General features: G+C 31.5%; 2 protein-coding genes across 2 annotated transcripts in view; both read right to left on the minus strand.

The window, feature by feature from the left end:
• Positions 1-22,647, minus strand: part of LOC139502640 (epidermal growth factor receptor-like) — a 346,005-nt gene that overhangs the window by 210,143 nt on the left and 113,215 nt on the right. The window lies entirely within an intron of this gene.
• Positions 2,307-22,647, minus strand: part of LOC139503271 (uncharacterized) — a 35,204-nt gene continuing 14,863 nt past the window's right edge. Inside the window, exons 7-12 of the mRNA XM_071293031.1 lie at positions 13,292-13,398; positions 11,059-12,300; positions 9,599-9,629; positions 8,389-8,663; positions 4,084-4,111; positions 2,307-2,617 (exon numbers count right to left, since the gene is read on the minus strand). Of these exons, the coding sequence (XP_071149132.1) occupies positions 2,307-2,617; positions 4,084-4,111; positions 8,389-8,663; positions 9,599-9,629; positions 11,059-12,300; positions 13,292-13,398 (1,994 nt within the window). The remainder of the gene's footprint in view (positions 2,618-4,083; positions 4,112-8,388; positions 8,664-9,598; positions 9,630-11,058; positions 12,301-13,291; positions 13,399-22,647) is intronic.

A 22,647-nucleotide genomic window follows, 5' to 3' on the forward strand; every position in this document is an offset into this window, starting at 1 on the left:
GATATTTATAATACATACATGAATGATACACTGCTACATTAAGTAATTGAATCCTAATTGTATATAATTATATTGTAAGAAATTAGCAAACCATATCTTTGACCTCTAAAAACTAGAACAATATGTAATAAAAAAAAATCCGAATATATAGCATACCAAATGACTAAGATATAAGTTGTAATGTGAAATATTAAGTATACCCACCACCTCAATAATATCATAAACATATGATGTATAAAATCTGCATATATATAATACCATTCATACGGGTGTAATACCACCAAATCATAGTACGTCACATCCGGTTGAATACAACAAACGGTCGTAAAAATATTCCCTTGAATTTGACAGTTGAAGGAAATTTATTCTACATTTTAATGCAGTAACATATTGCGGGGTCATAACCATATATCTTTAATGTTTCAAAGCACCGATGATTTGTTATTTGGTGTTTCTATAAAATAGTTTGGAAACTTGAGGTTACATTGTTCCTAGAGCTTAATCACAGCGAAAAAGGGGTGAATGTTTGATTGGGTAATTACGAGTAATGGTTATTTTCTGATATGCAATGAAATGTTATGTGAAATTTTGTCTATAATACTGGACAGTTTACAACTGTACTAATGCCAAGTCTTTATTTGAAGCAAAGATAAATTCTGCACAATTTTTTAAAAAGTTCAAATTTTACAAAGACTAGTAGCGGAAACTCAGTGGTGGTATTACACATACAATCAAAAATATATAATTGATATTGTTAACAATAAACATGACAAAAATCATCAGCAAACACTAAAAAAACAGCTGATATTTTGAAGAAAAACAATCAAATTACCAAAAATATTAACACCTATTTTATTTCTGAAAAGATATAAATGCAATGCACAAAATCGAATTTCTATTTACAGTAGTTAATCACGACTGCAACGTTGCAGCCAATTAGCACCAATCAATCTGAATATCGTGAATATATTCAAGTGTTCAAGTATTCAAATTAGACCACAACTTTGGAAATACCTTTGCTGTCTTAAATCAATCGCCTTTCAAACATGTCAAATTAAGTTTTTTAATGATATATTTTTCATATGATTAAAAGAAACTTCTCGTTGTGCTGACAGAAGGATACGTTTATTTTTTGTAAGTGAATTGTTCAAACGATATTGAATTATAAATGATAATGGCTATTGATTAAAGTAAGTTCAAACATAATGTGAACTTTATCGTCGTAAATTTGTGTCCATGATCTTATAAAAAAATAAAAAAGCAATAATTTTAACACGTATTAAGAACTCTATATTAAAATCAGGAAATTTGGAAATGAAAACTTTATTTGAACTAGATTTTGAAATGAAATAAGATGTTTTCAATTCATCATTTGTTTGAGCTATCGCAATCTAACATTACTGTATAATGCTGTTTGTTAAGTTGTTTGCATTCAAGGAGTATCAGAAGTCTTCTGCATTACACTTAAAAAGTATCGAGATGTTTGACTGTGAATTGTACTAATCCAGTTCAGCACAATAAACTTTCTTTTTGGAAAAAGAAAGTCTTGTATTGCCTACCAATTATCATGAACGATATTGGCTTTACCACACCTTGTGAAATTTATTTGATTATATCACCAGCTTTATATAAAAAAATGAATATAATACATTTTAATGATTTGTTTAAAAGCAAGACTCAAAACATCTGTAAACAAAGCATTCTATATTTCTTATTTATACCAAGATATCACTGTACACACAGGATATAAACTGAGTTAAACTCTTTCAAACACAACTTTTGGCGTGCAACAATCAAACCAATTCACAATTCACAATAAATACTATATTAACAAAAGTTGTATATATTTAACAGGTTAAATAATAGGAAAATAACACATACTGAAAAAGCAATTTTGAATGATTAAGATAATCAGCTTTAATTTTATCATTTATTACAAAAAGGATCGGGAAGATTGTTGTTAGCGTTACAAACTCTTTGTATTGCTTATCATGTTACCCGAGAGATTTTTTAATCCAAATTAGCATAAAATATTTGAAGTATTCTGTTCTAACTCATCTCTAGAAAGGACAACATACAATAACTTGAATCCATAATGTTGAATACACCATTAACGTAAGTATATAATGTGTTTATTATATTAGTAAGTGTTAACTAACAATAAGCATATGATATAAAAGACATCTAATATACATGTACTAGTATGCTTTAACATAAAAAAGGGCAAACATATTGCTTGTAGTAATCGTTTATTGAAACTGTAGGATTGTTATTGTGTAAAAATAAATGACACACAATTTTAAGAATCAAAAGAAGTCTGTCAAAACGTTTTCAACGCTTTTGATTGATTTGCCAATGTTAATGAACGCTTGACCGATGTGTCTAAGTGATGGTCTGATAGTATTTATGCTACAAAAAGTAGTCTTCCATTCTTGCAAAATATCTCGGTTAAGTTTTACCAAATCTCTGCCATTTTGTTTGAATCGGATCTGCTCCCATGTTGCAAATTCCATTCCAAGCTCAACAAGAAATGCTAACGAGTTGTCTCCAACTAGCGTAGCCAGTTTGTCGAAATGTTCATCTGAAGGTACTAGGTCCCATTTTTCTGGTTCCTGATCTAACAAATGGAAAAGATATTCCATTTCTATTTTCAAATTATGCGCTTCGTATATAGATATCAAGTGTAATTGTATCAACTATTGTATTTGCAAATTCGGCCATTGATCTTGTAATTAATGATCTATTTCTCGAGTTTTCCTCGTAAGAAGGATAAACAATTTTTATTTAAAATGAATAACTAGCGGATACTGAAACTAGTCTTATCTTTGCGTACTGTGCGTAATATTTGATTTTTGCAAATATGTTAATCACATTTAATCTTTAAAGCTTCGCAACATTTGGTATCAATATCGATTTATCATTGACAATTGGTTAATACTCCGATAAATAACTGTCATTTTATAATGGTTTGTTGCAGAAGAAAACCAGTATACATTTGGCAAAAGAAAAGCCTTGTGTTAAAAGTGTATTATGACAGATTAAAAAAAAGATGCCATAGGGACAAATAAACATCCTCAAAATGATATTCGACTAAACGATGAAAAACACTACACAAATCTCAACACAGGAAAGTAAAGATTGAGCAACAAGAACATCCCAAAAACAACAAGGTGCTCCGGAAGCGTTTTCAGCTCCTGCTCAACATGTTGCACCTGCCATGATGTTGATGTAAATTCAAACTCGGTGTTATGTAAAAATCGATTGGTCAACATTCCAGGAAAATAGTACCGGATTTAAGATACTCCAATTGGAACATACCTGGGTCATCTCTGAGACAGTTACTACTAAAGGGTCAGCCAACTCGGAACTGCAACCTGATGATTTTAACTTCAGCACTAAAACTCTTGGTCAAAAGGCTTTTTTGCATGCAGTAACCTTCTATCAATGAACTCATAATCAGAAATGCAAGCTCTGACATATCGTATCAACTAGAAGATATGTACTACGTTTGCAGACGCGGTTTGAATTTTTCCTTACTAGGAAACTTAAATCATCACTTTGTGGAAATGAAAATTTCCAACCGACCATCACTAATAATTTCAACATGTATTAAAAAATTGGTTATTAGGAAATAGAATATTGAAGAGGTTATCATTTGAGGATATAATGATAAAATTTGTTCACGACAAAAGTTATGTATATATAAGTTTCGCAAATTTTTGGTTCTTCCCTCGCCGGGATTCGAACCCATGCTACTGTGATATCGTGACACCAAATCGCCTGCACTGCAGCCGTCCCGCTAGACCACACGACCACCTGGGCTCTCAAAAAAAGAGCTTTCGCTGGCCGTGTGTTACCTTTCCTCGTCAGTTTTAATCTAGCGGCGTACTACAGTACATGATATATAAGGCATGAAAATGTTATTGTTACAGATCAGCTAAATTATCTATAGTAAAGGATCCTACAAATTAATGTAATATACAGTCACAGAAAATAATTATATTTATAAGTATATATTAACAGATTAAAAAAAGAATTCATTGATGTATAGTATATGTCTATTATGTTTTATGTTAAACTTACCGAAGTCAATTAACTGTCCTCTCACCACCTAAAATTGAATTACCAAGAACAAACTGGCGTGAAAGAAAACATTCAATTTTATATTTTGTAAGAGAAATTAACAACTGAAATTAAATGAAAATAGCACTTTACAATTTTCTCTCATTCGAAGCGCATTTCTGGCCCTCAATCTTTAAAGGGTCACTACCTGTCAAATTCATGGTCACCGATTTGACTCCAATTCACATATGTTATTTATAACAATGTAAAACATTTATCCAAACTTTCAAAAGTCTAAAGTAAACAATTTACAGAGCATAGAGTCGATAATATGTAATTTCGTTTCGTGTGTAATTTAGTCTAGACCCCATTTAATTAACTATCGAATTGACCTCAGATGACCATATAAGCGATGTAAACATAACTATAGATATAAATAGATTAAGCCAACTCGTGCAATTAAATTTTTATAGGTCTGTTTTATTTTATTTTATAAATTCAAAATATATGTTTCTCATCCTTTTTACCTGTATAAGAAATATTTTTTGTGGATCGAATCAGTCTTCAAATGATTTACCTATGTTTCACTTTTTATGTTAGCATTCTTTCCTTTAAATAACCAGTACACTTACAATACATGTGTTGTCCATCTTTAGTTAGGGGTTAAAATGAAGTTCATATGAATACGGATTTCATGAAGACGAACTATTCACTATTAACACATGACATGGGTAAAATTTCTTTGTTCTTACTGTGCTATAATCTGGATAATGCACAGCAAAGGTCGCTGGGGGTAGTAATAGATTGGAACATGTGGAAAGATAAACGTATTTTCTGTTTGTTTAACATTTTTTTTTAGGTTAAATAACATCTTCCTCGGTTCAATTTTTTCTAAGCATATCATTGAGGGAAAGTAATTCAAAAACAATTAATCTAAACTCAACAACCCTTTAAGTTGTGATTTTTTTTTCATACACCGATTTAAAAGTACACAATTTGTCAAAGTCTTCATTGTAACTAATTAAATAAAAAATTGAAATAAATTTAATAGATAAAAACGATAAAAAAATCTACCATTAAATCGCAATTTTAGAATAAGTCTAAATAGAAAAAAGTTATTAATCTAAAACTTACCAAAGTCGTATTTCCCCCTTTCATTACCCTACAAGAAACTTTCCTAGGATCCGTGGTTTGCGGAATATCGTCCACATTTCTAAAACGTTCACGTAAATTGATGGCGTCATGTGTTAAAGACCAAACAGCCTATTGTTTATGCGCATCAGCTTACGCAACTTGGTAGTGACATAAAAGCTCTATGACGTTGTTTCTAGCAATGAAAAAACGTCAAATTATTACGTCCTATTTCGCGTTTTTCTCGGATTCCAACATGGTGTACGCTACGTCTCCCAAGAAAAGAGGAACTATTATGCGTCACGCTACTTTAATATCCTGTGGAAATTTAACACAAATGGACACTGTCACATAAATTACTACACTATATTTAACCTTCGTTCTAATAAAAATAACAAAATATAAATTTTGATCTCGACCTTTTGCATTTGCGCCGTTCTGCATTTCATTTTTTTTTCTTCTTCACTTGCGTAGATTTTGTCTTTCGTTTGCGCCGATTGTGTACAGGTTAGGTGAAAGTTTTATTTACACCCGATTTATGGGCATTATGTTTTCTGGTCTGTGCGTCCGTTCGTTCGTCCGTCTGTCCCGCTTCAGGTTAAAGTTTTTGGTCAAGGTAGTTTTTGACGAAGTTGAAGTCCTATCAACTTAAAACTTAGTAAACATGTTTCTTATGCAATGATCCTTCTAATTTTAGTGTCAATTTAAAAAAATAAATAAAAATTGAGTATTCACAAGGTTAGGCCGATAATAATTTTTGACATACTGGCAACATGTGCATGTAACTGATGTCTGTATGATTCTCGTAAAATAATGTCCGATCTTGCAATGAAGTTAACATTTATTTATACTGCTTATTTGACAAAATCTTATAGTAGAAATAATCATTTTTGTTTGTCATTTGTTTCATTTCAAATTGTCTTAAGGAGAAATGATAAACATATTGTATAATCTCACTGAAGCTAACAGCTAATTTCCTAATATATGTAGATCAACACTTTGGTTTGCCTGCTTGCTTTTTTGTATATCTTGTATAATTATATTTTGATAACGTCCAATTCAATTTAGTAGCATATATACAGGTTTACATACGTCAATCGTTATTACAGAGCTTGGGTAAACATTTATACAAACAAAGCAAGGAAGCCAACCAAAGTGTTATCCTACATGCATTAGGAAATTAGCTGTAAGGCAAAAAATATTAATAAAACTAATACTCAGCGAATGTGAATTAAAATCAAAATTTTCGGTGTTTAAAACTAAATTGTTGTTAATTTAACTTATGACAAAAACAATTGCTCCTAGAATAATATTTTACATAAAATCGCTCCCTTTCATTTAGCTACAACTGTGACCGGAAAGATTGAAAACAAATTTCGATTTTCAATGCCGGTAACAGCATTTTCTTTGTTTTAATTTCCAAAATGTAGATTTATTATATTTTATCCTTTTGGAGAAATCTTATTTTGTAGTGAACGGAAAATTCTTTCTAAATTAATTTTTGAATCAAAAACTTATTGTATTTATATTTACTGTCTCGTTTATTGAAAACACATTAGGTAGTAATAAAAGGATTGTATTTTAAGATAGATGTATAACGTTTAAGAATCAAAAATTTCATTCATATATTATACTAATTTTAATTTCCTTATATCTTAAATATTCTGAAATAATGAATTCACAAACTCGACGCAATAATTTCTAAACGTTCGTCTTAGTCGGGAAAAATAATGGTATAAAGAACTCCGTCCATGCTTTTGTATGTCCGTCTTTCAACAGTACCGAATGAGTTCGTTACGGCAAACTTCTGAAATTGACGCGAAAAAGAAACAAGCACATCTAGTCTGGTATATTCAAATACTCTGTAAGTTAACCAGTGCCATCTTTGATTTCTATTTTTATTTTCAATAATTTTGCTTATGTGGGACAGAGGACAAAAACAGGCTTTCAATACAAAAGCGGCGTGAAAGGTTATTTCAAACAATTTTCCATTCCGGCGGATGGTGTTTCTGAAGGTTTATATTGTGCAGCAACAACATCATAAAGATCTGAAACTGATACATGCTTAATCTCTAGTATTACCGGATAATAAAGTAGATGAATATAGTTGTTATTCTTGGAAATTTAAATATGGGTTTCAAACGTCCAATTTGCGATTTCTTTTTTCAAATAGTGCGCCAGCAAGGAAAGTTTGTACTATGACGTCAGATGCAATGTTCTAAAAAAGACAACTCTTTTCTTCAAAAAGAACGAGAAAAAAACATAATAATTACTCATAACTGTTTTGAAAGGTCGGTGACATACACTTTTTTTTGCTTTATTTTGAAGAGTACATATGGCACTTTCCTTCTTTGAATTTTATGTAGAAATCACTGGTAGATATTTTTTAATACTGGAAACCTTTTTCCGTTTTACGTTTAATTTTTGGCGGGAATGAAATAAATCATATTTTTAAAGATCAAATCAATATGAGCCTTAAACTCTTGAACCTGTATTTGAAAGATACAAATCTACTGTTTAACGTGAAACAAGAATTATGCTTGTAGGTTTGATATAAAGCATTTTTTGAGAGTTTAGATAACAAGCAAATATTATGTTAATATTCGGGAAAACACGAATCTGAGGTTGCTATAGTGACAAAACTAAGTCGGTGACCCCCAATTTTTTTCAACATATTTTGTTCCTCAAATCATGCAACACCTTCACACAAAATTTTAAGGAAAAATCACTGATAGAAATGAATAGGCTGTTTGGTCTTTAAAACAGTTATTGGCCAATCAAATCGGTATATTGGATTTAATCTGCACGCTCGTGCGACCCTTTAACCCGAACTCCTACGTCGTTCGGGTTAATCAGGGTCACCCAAGCCGTGCAGATTAAATCCAATATACCGACTTGCTTCGTAAAAAACTATAACTTATTTAGCTTAATTTGACAAAATTGAACAATTTTGGCTGTTAAAAGCGAAATATTTTACTTTCATTATTCATTGAATAAAAACAAATCATTCTTTAGATTTTTTATATATCTCGTAGCTAGTGCCCCTTTAACAATAGAAAGTAAAATTATGTATAAACCGTTGAAAAATTATAACGTACTTTTTTTTTTAAAGAAAAAGTTGCACGCGGATATGGTAAAATAAGCTTGAAAGTTTTCTACTCTAGGACGAATGTTTACAACATCAATTGAACTAACCTTGCAGAGAGTGTGTGGGTTCTGTATGTTACCATTTTCAATAGCTTTTTTAATGTCATCGAATGTTATGTCAAAACCATCAAGACATCTTCGAAGTGTTTCAAAATTCAACCGTTCTGGTTCTACCTTAAATGTCGTATACAGCCTATCCCAAGTGTTATACTGCATTCCTAGATGAATAGCTAACTCTTTGGTTTCGTTAACGCTGTACTGCATTGACAACCGACGTAGATGAATATCAGTTGGAAACTGCATCAAGAAATCAGTATCGGTTGCTACAAATGTAAATAATAATGATCTTTGAAAACAAAAAAATCCTATATTGAAAATTACTTGTACGATATCAAGGTTTTTATATCAAAACATCATAGCCGACATTTTTCTTACAGCTGGGTATCATTTCTAAGTGATTTTTTTTGCCGGATAGTTTAACCCACCAACAAGACATAGCGTTATTATTGGCACAATCTGAATATAGTCAATCATTATATCTGTTTATATCTAAATCATACAATTTTGCAACCCTACAAGACCAAGATATCTCACTGCAAGCAATTGTGTGTATATTTGCTATTTTTTTTGGCTTTCAAACGGTTAAGATAGAATATATACCTTCCGATTTTTACAAGAAAAATTCCAAAAGTATTCCAAGGTTTGAATTAAAACTACATGAATTGTTTGTGACAAATTGTTTAAAATCAATTAAACACAAAAGTTCTTTGAGTACTATCAAAAACACGTGTAATGAAATCACAACCGATGACAGTTTTATGCTTTGACAAAGAAAAATCGTTCGGCTTTGTTTTTTTTTCAAAATTTGGAAATTTTCTACCGCTTCGAAGTATTTAATGAACGCATTTACTGTAATAGTCAAATTTTAATCAGGAATAATGTACTAAATACCATAATTTCGAAACGATTTCGTAATATCATACTAAAAAACTGAAAAATTATACAAAAATACGATATAGACCCCCAATTTTAATACAGTTTATTTTAAACACAATTCTTAAATTAAAGATTAAATTAGCATGAGTCAAATATGAATCAGAACTAAGGAAGTGCAAAACGCCAGCGAACAATATTAAAAACATTAAACTAGAAAAAAAAAGACAAAAACAAAAACAAAAAATTGAAATACAAAAAAAACCCACTTTTTAATCAGTACGGTTATCGGGTTATAGGAAAACAATGAAAATCTATTCATTACCTGGGCATGCCACTCCACACTGAATTTCTTCCTGGAAATATATATAAAATCATTATTATAAAGTAAATTCAAAATAAGAAATATATTGCTATTTAAATGTTTGCAAGTCATATCGAAATTTGTATATGTTGCCTGGAAACATATTTGAATTTTTTATCGGTTTATAGTAAACATAAAACTCAACAGATGAACACGTTGGAAAGTTCATAAATGGCATTGAATATTGACTCGTACGAAATCATGATATAAACAGACTTTCAGAAGGAAAATACGTCCGCATAATGGTGTATATCAACAAGTACACTTGACCTCTTGTATTAACGAACATATATAGGTACATTGTAATTTCAGACTAAATCAGATTGGGTCTCAAAACACACTATTTTCCTTTAATTTCTGAAACGTATTCGTTGTTACAAATGAAAATAAAATTTTCTAATATACCAAACGGACGCATCATATGTCAATTATCAATGAGATATGTAGAACATTTGCTCTTAAAAAGGTTCGTATTCATCATTTTACTCCATCAATATTTCAATCATATATTAATAAAAGTAAAATAGGATAGAAGATACTATGGGACAGTTGGGTCGATAATGTTAAATTCAACGCACAACACATTTACCACACGAGAAACCATAATATGAAATGTGACAAATCTGTGTGTAATATTTATGCATGTTGGAAGGAAATATTTAAGGTTATGAAAACGTGTGACATTCTATCAACAGGGAAATTGTATCAATGATATTAAATGTCAGCGGAGATGTATTGACTACTGGGTCGGTGATACCACGGTTATAAAACAGCAACAAAGAACAGTGAAATAAGTTTTTCATTTTAAATTGATTATTTTATATTCCAAGTTACATACTATTTTTAAGGATGCATTAATAATTTCTCTGATAACGTAAAATGACAAAGTTAAAATCAAAATCAGGTAGATTTATCTTGAATGTTGAATTTTCATCAATCACTGAAAACATAATTATTCAGAAATAGATATCTTGTCATAGACGTTTATTACGTTTGTATTTTCGTCCATTTGTACGAGTCTCACAACTGTAGCAAACAGCTTAATCCGAGAAATGCGCCATGAAATATACGAATAGCAAGAATGTGTACCTAGTACACGGATGCCCCATCCTCATTATCATTTGCTATATTCAGTGGACCGTGAAAATGTGTTAAATCTATAATTTTGCATAAAAATAAGAAAGATCATATCATGAGGAACATGTATACTAAGTTTCAAGTTGATTGGATTTCAACTTCATCAAAAATTACCTCGACCCAAATATTTGATCTGAAGCGGGACGGATGAACGGACGAACAGAAGAACGAACAGACGAACGGACGTACAGACCAGAAAACATAATGCCCTTAATTGGGGCATATACATATATTAACGTTCTTTCATTCAACCTAATTTCATTCTTGTGCATAAATGGTATTACCTTTTGTAAAGACCAAGAAGAAAGAACGTCTTTGGTGTGCTCAATTCCATGCTTTGGACATATCCATGTTCCATCTTGTTCTTGAAGTTTAAACATGGGAAGCAGACAAGGATCAACCGGTGAACTACAACACAAACTCAGGTTGAAGGACGCTTTATCGGTAAGTGGTCCTGTGCTGCTTGTTTTGACGTAAAGCTGACTAATTTTCTCGAGAGCACCAGCCAAACATTCCCTGATACTAGATGGTAGATCTCTCATTATAAGTGCTCTATCTGTTGAGTTAACAAGGCGGACAACAATGACGTCATCATCACAACTGACACACATATCTAAAGAGGAAGTGATTGTAAAAACTGCTGACCTATGAAACAGCATATCGTTGTCTTGCCCGTACTTTTTAATTGCAAATAGACTCAAGCAATAGCTGACAAATCGAAATGATAAAGCTGGAGGTATCATTGACGGAGATAAACTAAATGCTATAGCTATATTTCTCTGTGCAAAAGTTGGCGACTCAAGATAACCAGTTGTATTCTTCGTTCTAACCATGCTGGCAACGTAGTAAAACTCGGCTGGTATACGTTTGTGCGATGTGTCATACCGTTTTGGTTCAACTAGGATATCAAGATGTGTCATTACTCCTAGCAAGTATTCCTTATGTTCTTGAAACTTCCTGTATTTATTCCTCTTCCAGATGTCGTCTATAGACTTCTTACCGATAACGCCTTTCTGACTCATCAAATCCCAAGACTCTTCTCTCAATCTGTCCCCTTTACAGAAACTCCTATCAGTAACAATTGATTTGAAGGCATCAATCAGATGTGTAGGTGCAAGAATAATGTGTTGATTTAAATGGGCTTCCTCAAAGTATAAGATTCGTCCAACAGCATGCTGAAACTTTAGAAATACCTGCAATTCATCTTCTGTCAATGACCGAACAGGATGGACTCTGTTTATTGTTTCCATATGCTCCATGGTTATCAAAGGAATGTTGCGCTGTAGAAGTGAATCAAATTCTAGTTCAAGAGGAATGAAGCATTTAGGAAGCTTTTGGCCCCAAGTCGGTTGCATCATGGCTTGTTCGATTATGTTCTTTTTTATCACTGACATTTCGGGGTCTTGTTTATCTTTTGCATTTACAAAAATTTGGTCTTTGATGACTAAATGGGAAAGCAATGGACTCCCAGAAAACATGTTCTCAATATCATGGAATATTTGTTGCCGTCTTGATTCAACTTCACCCTTTAAACAAAAATACGATCTTAAACTTTCTTTATGTGCATTTAGAAATAACATGGAATAAAACAAAACCAAATGATTGCCTCTGCAAAACATTTGGTCATCAGTTGCATTCTCTTTAACATGTTGACTGATAAATTTAGACGTCAATCATGGCTATAAATTGATCCTCGCATATTACACATGGTTTAGCATTCTCTAGTTTTCATTGGATATTACGATCTCGTGTTTCAATGAACGTCGAATTATCTTGTTAATTTAAAATATTTTAATACCATGTAAAATTCTTGCAAAATAAATTTAAAAAATATGCAGAAAGAACATTGAATAAATTTTTTCTCATACATTATTTACTTATGTAATATATAAATTAAGGACTTTCATTAAGTCAATACAGTATGTATGGACCTGTTAGATTAAATTGACACTCAGACTCCGTCATGGGACAATATAATCTGAACAGATTCATACATAACGTATTGACCTCGTCATTAGTCCATAATTGATAAATATTTGTATGTTACACACTTTTAAAGCCTGCAATAAAATCACATGGTTTGGCCAATTGATTTGTAGAAAATAACACAAACACGGGAACTACTTGTTTTATATAATTTTAACCGTTTTGATTTATGAAAACAAAAGTCCCAATTTACAGAATTCAGTTAAACAGTGTCTCATCTTCAGGTTACAGTCATCATATCGACCAATTATAATCTTATTACTAGTAATGGAGATATACTTTGTTAGATATGTATTTCGCAATATTGGTAAATTGATTGTTTTACTTAAATATATTTCTTTGAATGTAAATTCTAATTAAGGACAAAACTAAGAATATATAAATGTATTAATTATCAATGGCAAAATTATTGTTACATTAGTTTTGCTCTGAATAAATGACTTTGGCAGGTGTCAAGGAGACAGTTACACTACAACATACATACACAACGTGTCTTTCAACGGATAAGAAGACAGACAAATTCATACTTACAGATTTCACCTTATCTTTATGAGTTAGGACAATCATGATTTTAGGAAATCCTGGTCGACTTCCTTTACAGTAAGTAACAATAGTATTGATCCAAAACTTCAAATAGTCTAAAGAAAGAAATGCTGCATTAAACATGTTAATGCCCGAAACTAGATAAATAGATAACATATATTGTAATATGAATATACAGTAAGAATACTTTGCAAAACATTAATTATTCAATCTTTTTGAATGCCACCATTCTTTAAAGAATGTTCATCACGTAGAACCTCAGTAATATATCATGTTGGTACATGAGTCGATAAAAGGACATGAATAAACTAATATACTGAAAGTGATCCGTTGCTTTTTGTCCGTTTTGCTTTTTTAGCTCACCTGGCCGAGAGAGAGCCTTTCTCATCACTTGGCTTCCGTCGTCGTTTTTAACTTTAAAACAAATCTTTTTCTCTGAAACTACTGGAAAAATTAAAGCAAATACAGCCGAAATCATCCTTAGAGTTTCTAATTTAAAAAAAAAGTATCCGATGAACCAGCCCGATAATCAAGATGGCCGTCAGTCTAAAAATAGAACATGGGGTAAAATGTAGATTGTTGGCTTATATCTCTAAAAATAAATAAACTCATCATAGATACCAGGACTAAATTTAGTATATACGCCAGACGCGCGTTTCGTCTACAAAAGACTCATCAGTGAAAAAGTTAAAAATGCCAAATAAAGTACGAAGTTGAAGAGCATTGAGAACCAAAATTCCTAAAAGTTTTGCCAAATACAGCTAAGGTAATCTATGCCTGAGGTAGAAAAGTAAAGCACTTAGAGCCAATCTGACAAGGGATAAAAATGTTCATCATGTCAAGATCTTTCTGCTCGAAATTTATCAGACAACGCGTTTTGTATTGCTGTCCCTGAATTGTTAATTTTACGAAACATTAGCAGTTTTTGGTATTTATTTGATTGCAGTTTTATTTGTAAGTCGTTATAACGACTAAGCTTACTTGTTATAACGACTTATCTAACAACTAAGCTAAACTGTTTTAACGACTAAACTAACTCGTTTAAACAACTAAACTAATGTAATTTGTTTACTAAAACAACTGTTTGTTTTGAATACAGCAATTAATGCGTGCTTTTACTTTTGCGATTCCTTGATAACTATCAAAATTTGCGTTTAATATTGTTATTGCGATTTCAGTAAATGTTATATAAAATAGTTTATGCTGATTTACTAAAAATCAAAGCAACGAACATCTTCAAAGTTTTTCATTTGTTAAACATCGGATTACAGCAAGTTCTTGTGGGTGATCAACAGCACTTCTCACAGAAAAAAAAATCATATCGTTATACCTGAAACTTAGGTTAATGTACGGAGATGGTTTATTCACTGAGACAAGTTCGTGCGTGGATGATGAATAAATTAAGAGATTAAACCTCACCGTAATAGCTATTATATCGTAGTGATACACATCAGTATAAACTGGTTTGTTGTTAAATATTGTATTGATATAACAGTTACACGTATATATAATTTTCATTCATTCGTATATCATTCTATTCTACTATTCTAATAATAGTGCAGTGCAAGTGCATGGTTGACACTCTTCTGTGAAAATCGATTTTTCTAAAAGCTTGGATATGAGTAGGCATTCATATTTTCCCGCAAAAACAATTTCAGAGTTACCGGTCCTTGTCGGGATTGTCGCAAAACGTTCTTTATATATTCTTTGTATAGCTGACTATGCGGTATGAGCTTTGCTCATTGTTGAAGGCCGTAGGGTGACCTATAGTTGTCAATGTCTGTGTCATTTTTGTCTATTGTGGAGAGTTGTCAATCATACTTCATCTTCTTTTTCAAATGTACATGCCGAAAGTAAATGCAAGAAAGTCATTAAAGTGTAATAAAACGTTCGAACTCGAATAACGTCCGTTCAAATGACCCTGTAATTCACATCTGTTCCAAAAATCTATCAAAGGAAAAGTATACGAAAAAACTAGATTCGTGACCACCTTCGTCTATGTGCATATTCAACAAAGGACACTCTCCAACATTGTAAATAGTTATCAAAGGTACCAGGATTATAATTTAGTACGCCAGACGCGCGTTTCGTCTACATAAGACTCATCAGTGACGCTCAAATCAAAAAATATTTATAAACCCGAACAAGTACGAGTAGAATTCACAACAGAATTTGTTTTGTTGATCTTGTATTGCTGATCTTGTGTTATTTGGTTTCCTTATATCTTCTTTAGTTTTGCTCAAAACACAAAAGATAATTAAAAAAATCATCATTTAAGGACAATAACTCCTATAAAGAGTCACAGTCTATTTAAATATGTCAGCAAAATTTGACTTATCAGTAGGTCTTGACTTGCTGATCATTTTTGTGATTTTCTATAATGTTAGTCCAACTAAGTTTGAAACTAATCGCAACAGAAAATGTTTTAGTTCTTATCTATAGCATTAAGCCCCAAATATACACAGAAAAAAAATCCCTTAAAATCTTACCTGAGGAAAACTCAAATTTAGCATTTTTAATTTCTTATGGAAATTAACATTGGAAAGGGAGAAAAGTCCACAAAAATGAGTCTTTTTTGTCAGTTTGTGGTTGATTTTCTTAAAATTCATAAAAAATTTGATACTTTTTCGGGGTTATCAGATCTTATTAGACTATATTATATAATCCTGTGCACACGAAGTATACACAACCAAAGTGTGTTATGGTTATTTTTTTGGCACATTTTTCATTAAAAGAAATTGCATATTTGTGACATTTTTAAAAATTTATGTGAATATTTGGTATATTTTTATATTCTGTAAATTTTATTTGTTCAACATCTACCTTGTTAAGAGAAACTTTACACCACAAAACGAAGAAAATATGCTAAGTTAGTCTTATTCAATTTTAGGTTCGTTACCTTGACATGCGGAAAAATCTAATAAATGGTCAACTAATGAGTTTTTTTTATATTCCAAAGACGGCTAAAATATCAAGAATCCATACTTTCTGTTGAATAGAAGCGGTAAAGTTATAATTTTGTATATTTTTTTATTGATATTTCTGCGTTTTTTATTGGACTTTTTCTGAGTAAAAATTGAAGTACATGTATAATGCTAAAGAATAAACTGAAAAATATCCTGTTGCAATTACTTCAAGGTTAGGATCAAATTCATGGGCAGATATCGTATCAAAGCATGTCCAAGTGACATACCGGTAGTTCTTTCGTTTATTGCTACTAAAAAAATACCTAAAAGAGTTTAAACATATATGTTCACATTCTGACTTTTTAAATGACCATTTGATTAGGTGTGTGAATTTTTCTCAATGAGAATGTGAGGCAATGTGGTATACAGGGTAGAAAAATCAAAACTTTGAACAGATTCAAAATAACCAATATAAGAATGCAATTTATGAAGTACTTCCAGCGAATTTGTAACACTTCAAAAGTAATTAATTCCACTATTTTTAAAGGCCTTATTTGAACAATTTATTATCAGTTTTTTTTATTGTACCAAGTGTACTGGTAGAAGAATATACAATTTAGCAGTGGAACAATGGCTTGAAGACAAAATAAATCTATATTTGTTAGGTGTTTTGTGTAGCTTCGGAAGCCAATAAATAGTTGGGACCTTCATTGTATTCGGTTCTGCTTGTAAAGCGGTAGCTAAAAGTTTATGTTTATTACAGATGTCGTTTTCTGAAAATGGAGTCAGTTGGAATGTTGATGAATTTTTGACTTCTTTTTTAGAACCTCAATGTAAAATTGACGTCAAACAATAACAATATTATTAGCAGCTTTATCGGCCGGGACAAAAACAAATTCCTTGGCTGGTTCTTTCAGTTAATGTTTGATACGAGAAATAGATTTATTGTGGTTATTCAGTGTTATATATTACTTTAATACTTGTATATTACAGTTTCATGAATAAATAAGTTCATGCATTTGTATATCATTCTATCCTACTATTTTAATAATAGTGCAGTACAAGTGCATGGTGGACGCGTCACTCTTCTGTAATAATTTTCAAATAGAATGGATTTTAGTAGACAATCGTATTTCTATGCAAAAAATGTTTAATCATCCATGCAGAGTTATCTTTCCTTGAGATTGCAAAAGTTTTTGAGATATTCTTCCTCATACGTGTGCAAATATATTATTGATTGTTTACTCATATGTTATATACATACAACAAAACATAATAATATTTTTTATTTTTCTTCTTTAAAAAGTTTTTGATGAGTATTCATTGAAGAAATGAATTTATAGCAAGCGATAAGGAATGTTAGTTTGCATTTGATGATATTCATCATGTTTATAGATCGGTTAAAACCCCAAAAACGAATATTACGTGACGGAAATCTAGGCGAAAGCAATACACCGGAATGCCCTCACCCTCATACGCTGTAAAAAAAGCAAAAGTTCATTTCAGAGTTAGCTCCCCTACAGATGCTAAATAATTCATCGCTTGTAAAAATGTTAGTATTTGTATGTTCAAATCTTCTTTAAATGAAAATTCACATTTATTTAGTTATCTACATTTCTGCATCAAATTTTGCTACATTGATAAAAAAAATTTCTCTGTTATTAACAATCCAAGAATACGAAAGATATTATATTAAAGGGCAATAATTTCAATAAGAAGTCACCTTCGTATTGTCTTGATTGTAGATTTAAGATATAAGGCAAAAACGCCCAATACTCAAAAAATAAAATAAATGTCAAAATCATTATCAAATGACAAAAGGACATGCACTGTAATAAGGAGTCGATCAAATATTCCGACCCTGTTGTCTCGTTTCTAACACTGATCTTGCTGATCATCATAAAGATTATCTGTATTTATCATAAATTTCAAAATAGTAGTTAAAAAAACAAAAAGTAAATGGTAAAATTTGTCATTCATGAGTTCATGGGACACAGATAATGCCGCTTGCATATAACTTTATAAAGGGACATAACTTAAGAACGACTAAAGTGACACTACCCAAATTTGTAGTTTTGTACTGATCTAACTTCTGTTGTAATAAGTATTGTGTATAAGTTTCATAACATTTGCTTAAACGATAAAGTCAGCATTTTCCCCATTTATAAAGAGGCTGAACAGCAAAAGTGAGGCCACCAAAATTCATACTTGACATGTGTTTTGTGGTTATACACATTGCACATAAGTTGCATACCAATTTTTTTTTAGGCAAACCCAAGTAAAAGAACGGAAATAAAAAAAATCAGCAGTTTTTTCCATTTGCAAAGGGGCATCACTCCAAATTCGAACTTGATCTGGGTTATGTGGTTATAAGAATTGTGTTTAAGTTTCATATCATTTGGTTGAGACAAACTATATATAGAGAATGAAACCAATTTTGGAACGTCATCTGGCAGTTGTGACATGTATGGACAATTGGTAGAGCTCATCATCCTGCTGTTGGTTTAGAACTGGAAATCATCGGTTACCTATAGAAAGCAGTAGATGGCGTAAAATTATTAGACATGAGAATAGGTAGGTAATGAATTTCACTTTATTCTAAACTGTACAGCCCTAATAGAAAGTAGAAGAGCTTTTCTAAAACCTTACTATGTAAGCCGATTAAATGTTTTGAAACTTGACACTTTATGTTTTTCAAAGAATATTCGGGTATTGAAAAAATTGTGTAAATTAATCAGGATTATCACCATAAAAGTATGTTCTCGAGGTTGATCATCAATCTCTCATCTTTTTTTTATCGTTTTGTGCAAACTTGTCATGCGCATAATCTGTATGTTATTTTGCTCGTTTTGTACAAACTTGTCATGCGCAGAATCTGTATATTATTACATGTAAAAAATACTGTCTTTGTACCATTTACTTGGTTTTATAAGAATCGGAATCTGAATCTGGTTGGTAGGCGAGTTTCAGACATATTTTTTAAGATACCCTAATGCTGATCGTTGCCAATCAGTGCGCGCATGAGCCCTAAATTTAACAAATTCAAGCAATAAATGAGCTGAAATAACTTTATCATATGGATGGATTTGTATGTCAGTAATGGAACATAACTAGCTGAGCCCATCTTCATGTCAACATTGAAATAAATAGTCTGTCCTCCAAATCACAGGATAATTTAGGATTTAGATATGATATAGGATGAAATTTAATTATCCAATAAACCACACCACCCCCCTTCTCGATAATCCTACGGTCATATATCTAATAACTTTAACGGTAACAATTATTGCACCAGCCATTTTAGCAATTACTATTTATTCGGTGATGTTAGAGACAAACAACAATTTGATACCAATGTTGAATAGAAGAGCCATAAAGGAAATAACAAGAGCTATACCGACCAAGGAGGAAATGTAATCTTTTTAAATACAAATTCTGATAAAAAAAAATTGTTTTATTTTTCATTCCAGTACCTTTCTTGCTTTTTCCTGCAATTTTTGTTATCGTCTAAATAGTCAGCTTATAAAACCTTTTCGAAGTTTCTCTCGGATCATTTAGGTTTTCAAGATTAGCAAAAACAACAAAAAACAGAAATCAAAATCGTTTCAGTAATAAGCAATAGGTCTAATAAGGAGCCGTCCGATATTTTAAGTAAGATTTTCTTCACATTCTCAACATTTAAGCTCTGTCAGATATTTTAGGACTCTATTCTATGTTAATCATTGCGGTTATATTTGGCGACCGTTATTGGCATCGAAATTCTTCCTGATTGCAGATTCTTTATCATTATTTAAGGATAGTGTGGCCAAATTTTACCATGGTATTAGGTTGGTAGTTTCAGTTTGCAAATTGCAACGTTATATATATATATGGTGATCTATCGTTTTATTTTCGGATCGTGGTAGGTGGGTGAATGGTACATGAGAATGTATTTTGATGAGGTAGTCCTTAATTTTTAACAATTTACCATCAAAAGTTATTGTCAGGTCTGATATTATTCATTTTGATATTCTCAGAGTCTCCCTGTCGTTTATTAAGTGAGTATGGTCTGTATTTAACTCAAAAAGGGCATGATGTTTCAGGTTCAAATGAAACCTGCAAAAACATATACATTTTTATATCGGACATGAAGCAAAATCAGCGGACAAAAAGCAAAACGGATATAAAGCAACAGACAAAAAGCATAGCTGCCGGCCAAAAAGTAAACTTATCGGACAAAAAGCAAAACGGTCAAAATGCAACGGACAAAAAGCAAAAGTGTCGCACAATAAGCAAAATTATCGGACAAAATGCAAATTACGGACAAAATGCACCGTATCAGGCGCTTATTAGCTTGATCCGTGTTAAAGGCCGTACTTTGACCTACAATGTACAATGGTTTACTTTTACAAATTGTGACTTGGATTGCGAGTTATCTCATTGACACTCATACCACATTTTATATCAATGTACAGTTAATTCTGTACTGTTCATACATTAAGCTTATAAGCAATTCAAACCTGTTAAGCAGTTTTGCAGTAAGGAGTAGGTTCAGTAAGACCTCTTTTTGGCCACAAAATATAGCAGTTTTACAAAATTGTGAAAATGTAATGTTTTATCTATTTATTGGAAAGGAGAATGCTTCTGCTACACAAATATGGGCAGTTTTTGACAATACAATGCACATATATCGGATACTAACATCAAAAACAATGATTAAGTCATGCTGAATTACTAAAATCATCACAATTTTAGCATTTTAGTTAAATTTTAGACGGTTTCCGTCTTAAACGAAAGTGGCCGCGTCCGTGTTTATTCATAATATTGAAATGTAAGTTGTATTTGATGATAATACATAACATATATAAAGGTTGAGGATGAACACGGATGTGGCCACTTTCATTTTTTGACAAAAACCATCTGAAAAGTGACGACTTTTCGCATATTTGATAGATTTTTCATATTTAAGCTTGAATCGGAGCGTTTTCATGACTTAATCAGTTAAAATCTTTCACATCCACGAATTGAATCAATTGAAATAGACACTTTAAAAAGTGTTTAAAAAGTGTCCAAAATATTTTGTTAGATGAACCTGATATTTGAGTCCACAATCGGCCCTTACCGGACCTACTCCTTTGTTGTTTGAAAAGGTAAATGACAAGTAATAAACATTCAAACAATATACTAACGATATGTCAGAATAATGGTTAATTTACCACAGTTAATAACCCTAAAAATTGCTGCAAGACTTATGAATCAAATGATACGTCATTTAAGAGCTGCTGAGATCAAAAGGCAGATAAGGACAAACATATAGTTTTGTGATGCCGTAACCATATGCATTTTGTTCCAGTGATTGTAACGCTTGAACGTTGTACAACTGTGATATTTCTTTTAATCATTATGTTATCAATGTTGTTTTAACATAATATAAAAATTAGAAGATGTGGTATGATTGCCAATGACACAACTCTCCACAAGAGACCAAATAACAAAGAAATGAATAACCAAAGGTCGCAGTACGGCCTTCGACAATACCACATAGTCAGCTATACAAAGTCCCGAAATTAGAAATGTTACACAATTACGACCATAAAATTTACGGTCTTATGGACGTACAAAAAAACCCGAACACAATCAAATATGATATATAGCAACAAATGACAACCACTGAATTACATTCTCAAACTTCATGTGAAATTTGAAAACACACGTTTACGTAAGCTACATCATACGGAATTTTAGAAAGCGATATTGTAGATGAATATCAAAGTAGATGTTAAAGGTTCGCACACTGATTTCAAAAGTAGAAAATTTGCTAAACAATATGTCAAACAACAAGTTGTCCAAAAGCTTAAATAGCAATCAACACATCTTGATAAGTTTTAAGATAGAACACCAAAGAACTAGCAATGATAGAAGGTGTATAGTACTATGGTGTATGGTGCTATGGTGTATCTAGCAAGGGGAATGGTGAAATGGTGCAACGTGCAATTGGGAATAGTGTAAATGAATAAGGTGCGACATTAAAAACTATGCAAAATATTTTTCAGAACTGATTTTTAATTTTATACATTAATTTTATACCAAATTGTGATCAAAATTTGTTTTTATAAAATACATAAACAATTTTGTAGTTGCACGCTTTCTTTGAAATTAAATTACATTATACAGTAATGTTTAAGGTGTATGGTTCAAAGGTGTTATGTGTATGATGTTATGGCACAGGGTATATGGTGTAACGGTATACAGTGAATGGTGTAATGGTGTAATGCGTTAGTGAAAATTTACACCATCCAACGACTGTATACGTTTCTTGGTATATGATTTTCAATATGATTTTCTATTTTTGAATTGACATAAGCTGTATCATATGTTAGAATAAAATTGTTTTACACATTGATGCACTTTTATTAGATATTAATCGTTAGCTGGACAATTTTCAATTATTGTGTTAAA

Source organism: Mytilus edulis, chromosome 14 (genome assembly GCF_963676685.1).
Source record: "Mytilus edulis chromosome 14, xbMytEdul2.2, whole genome shotgun sequence".
Taxonomy (NCBI): domain Eukaryota; kingdom Metazoa; phylum Mollusca; class Bivalvia; order Mytilida; family Mytilidae; genus Mytilus; species Mytilus edulis.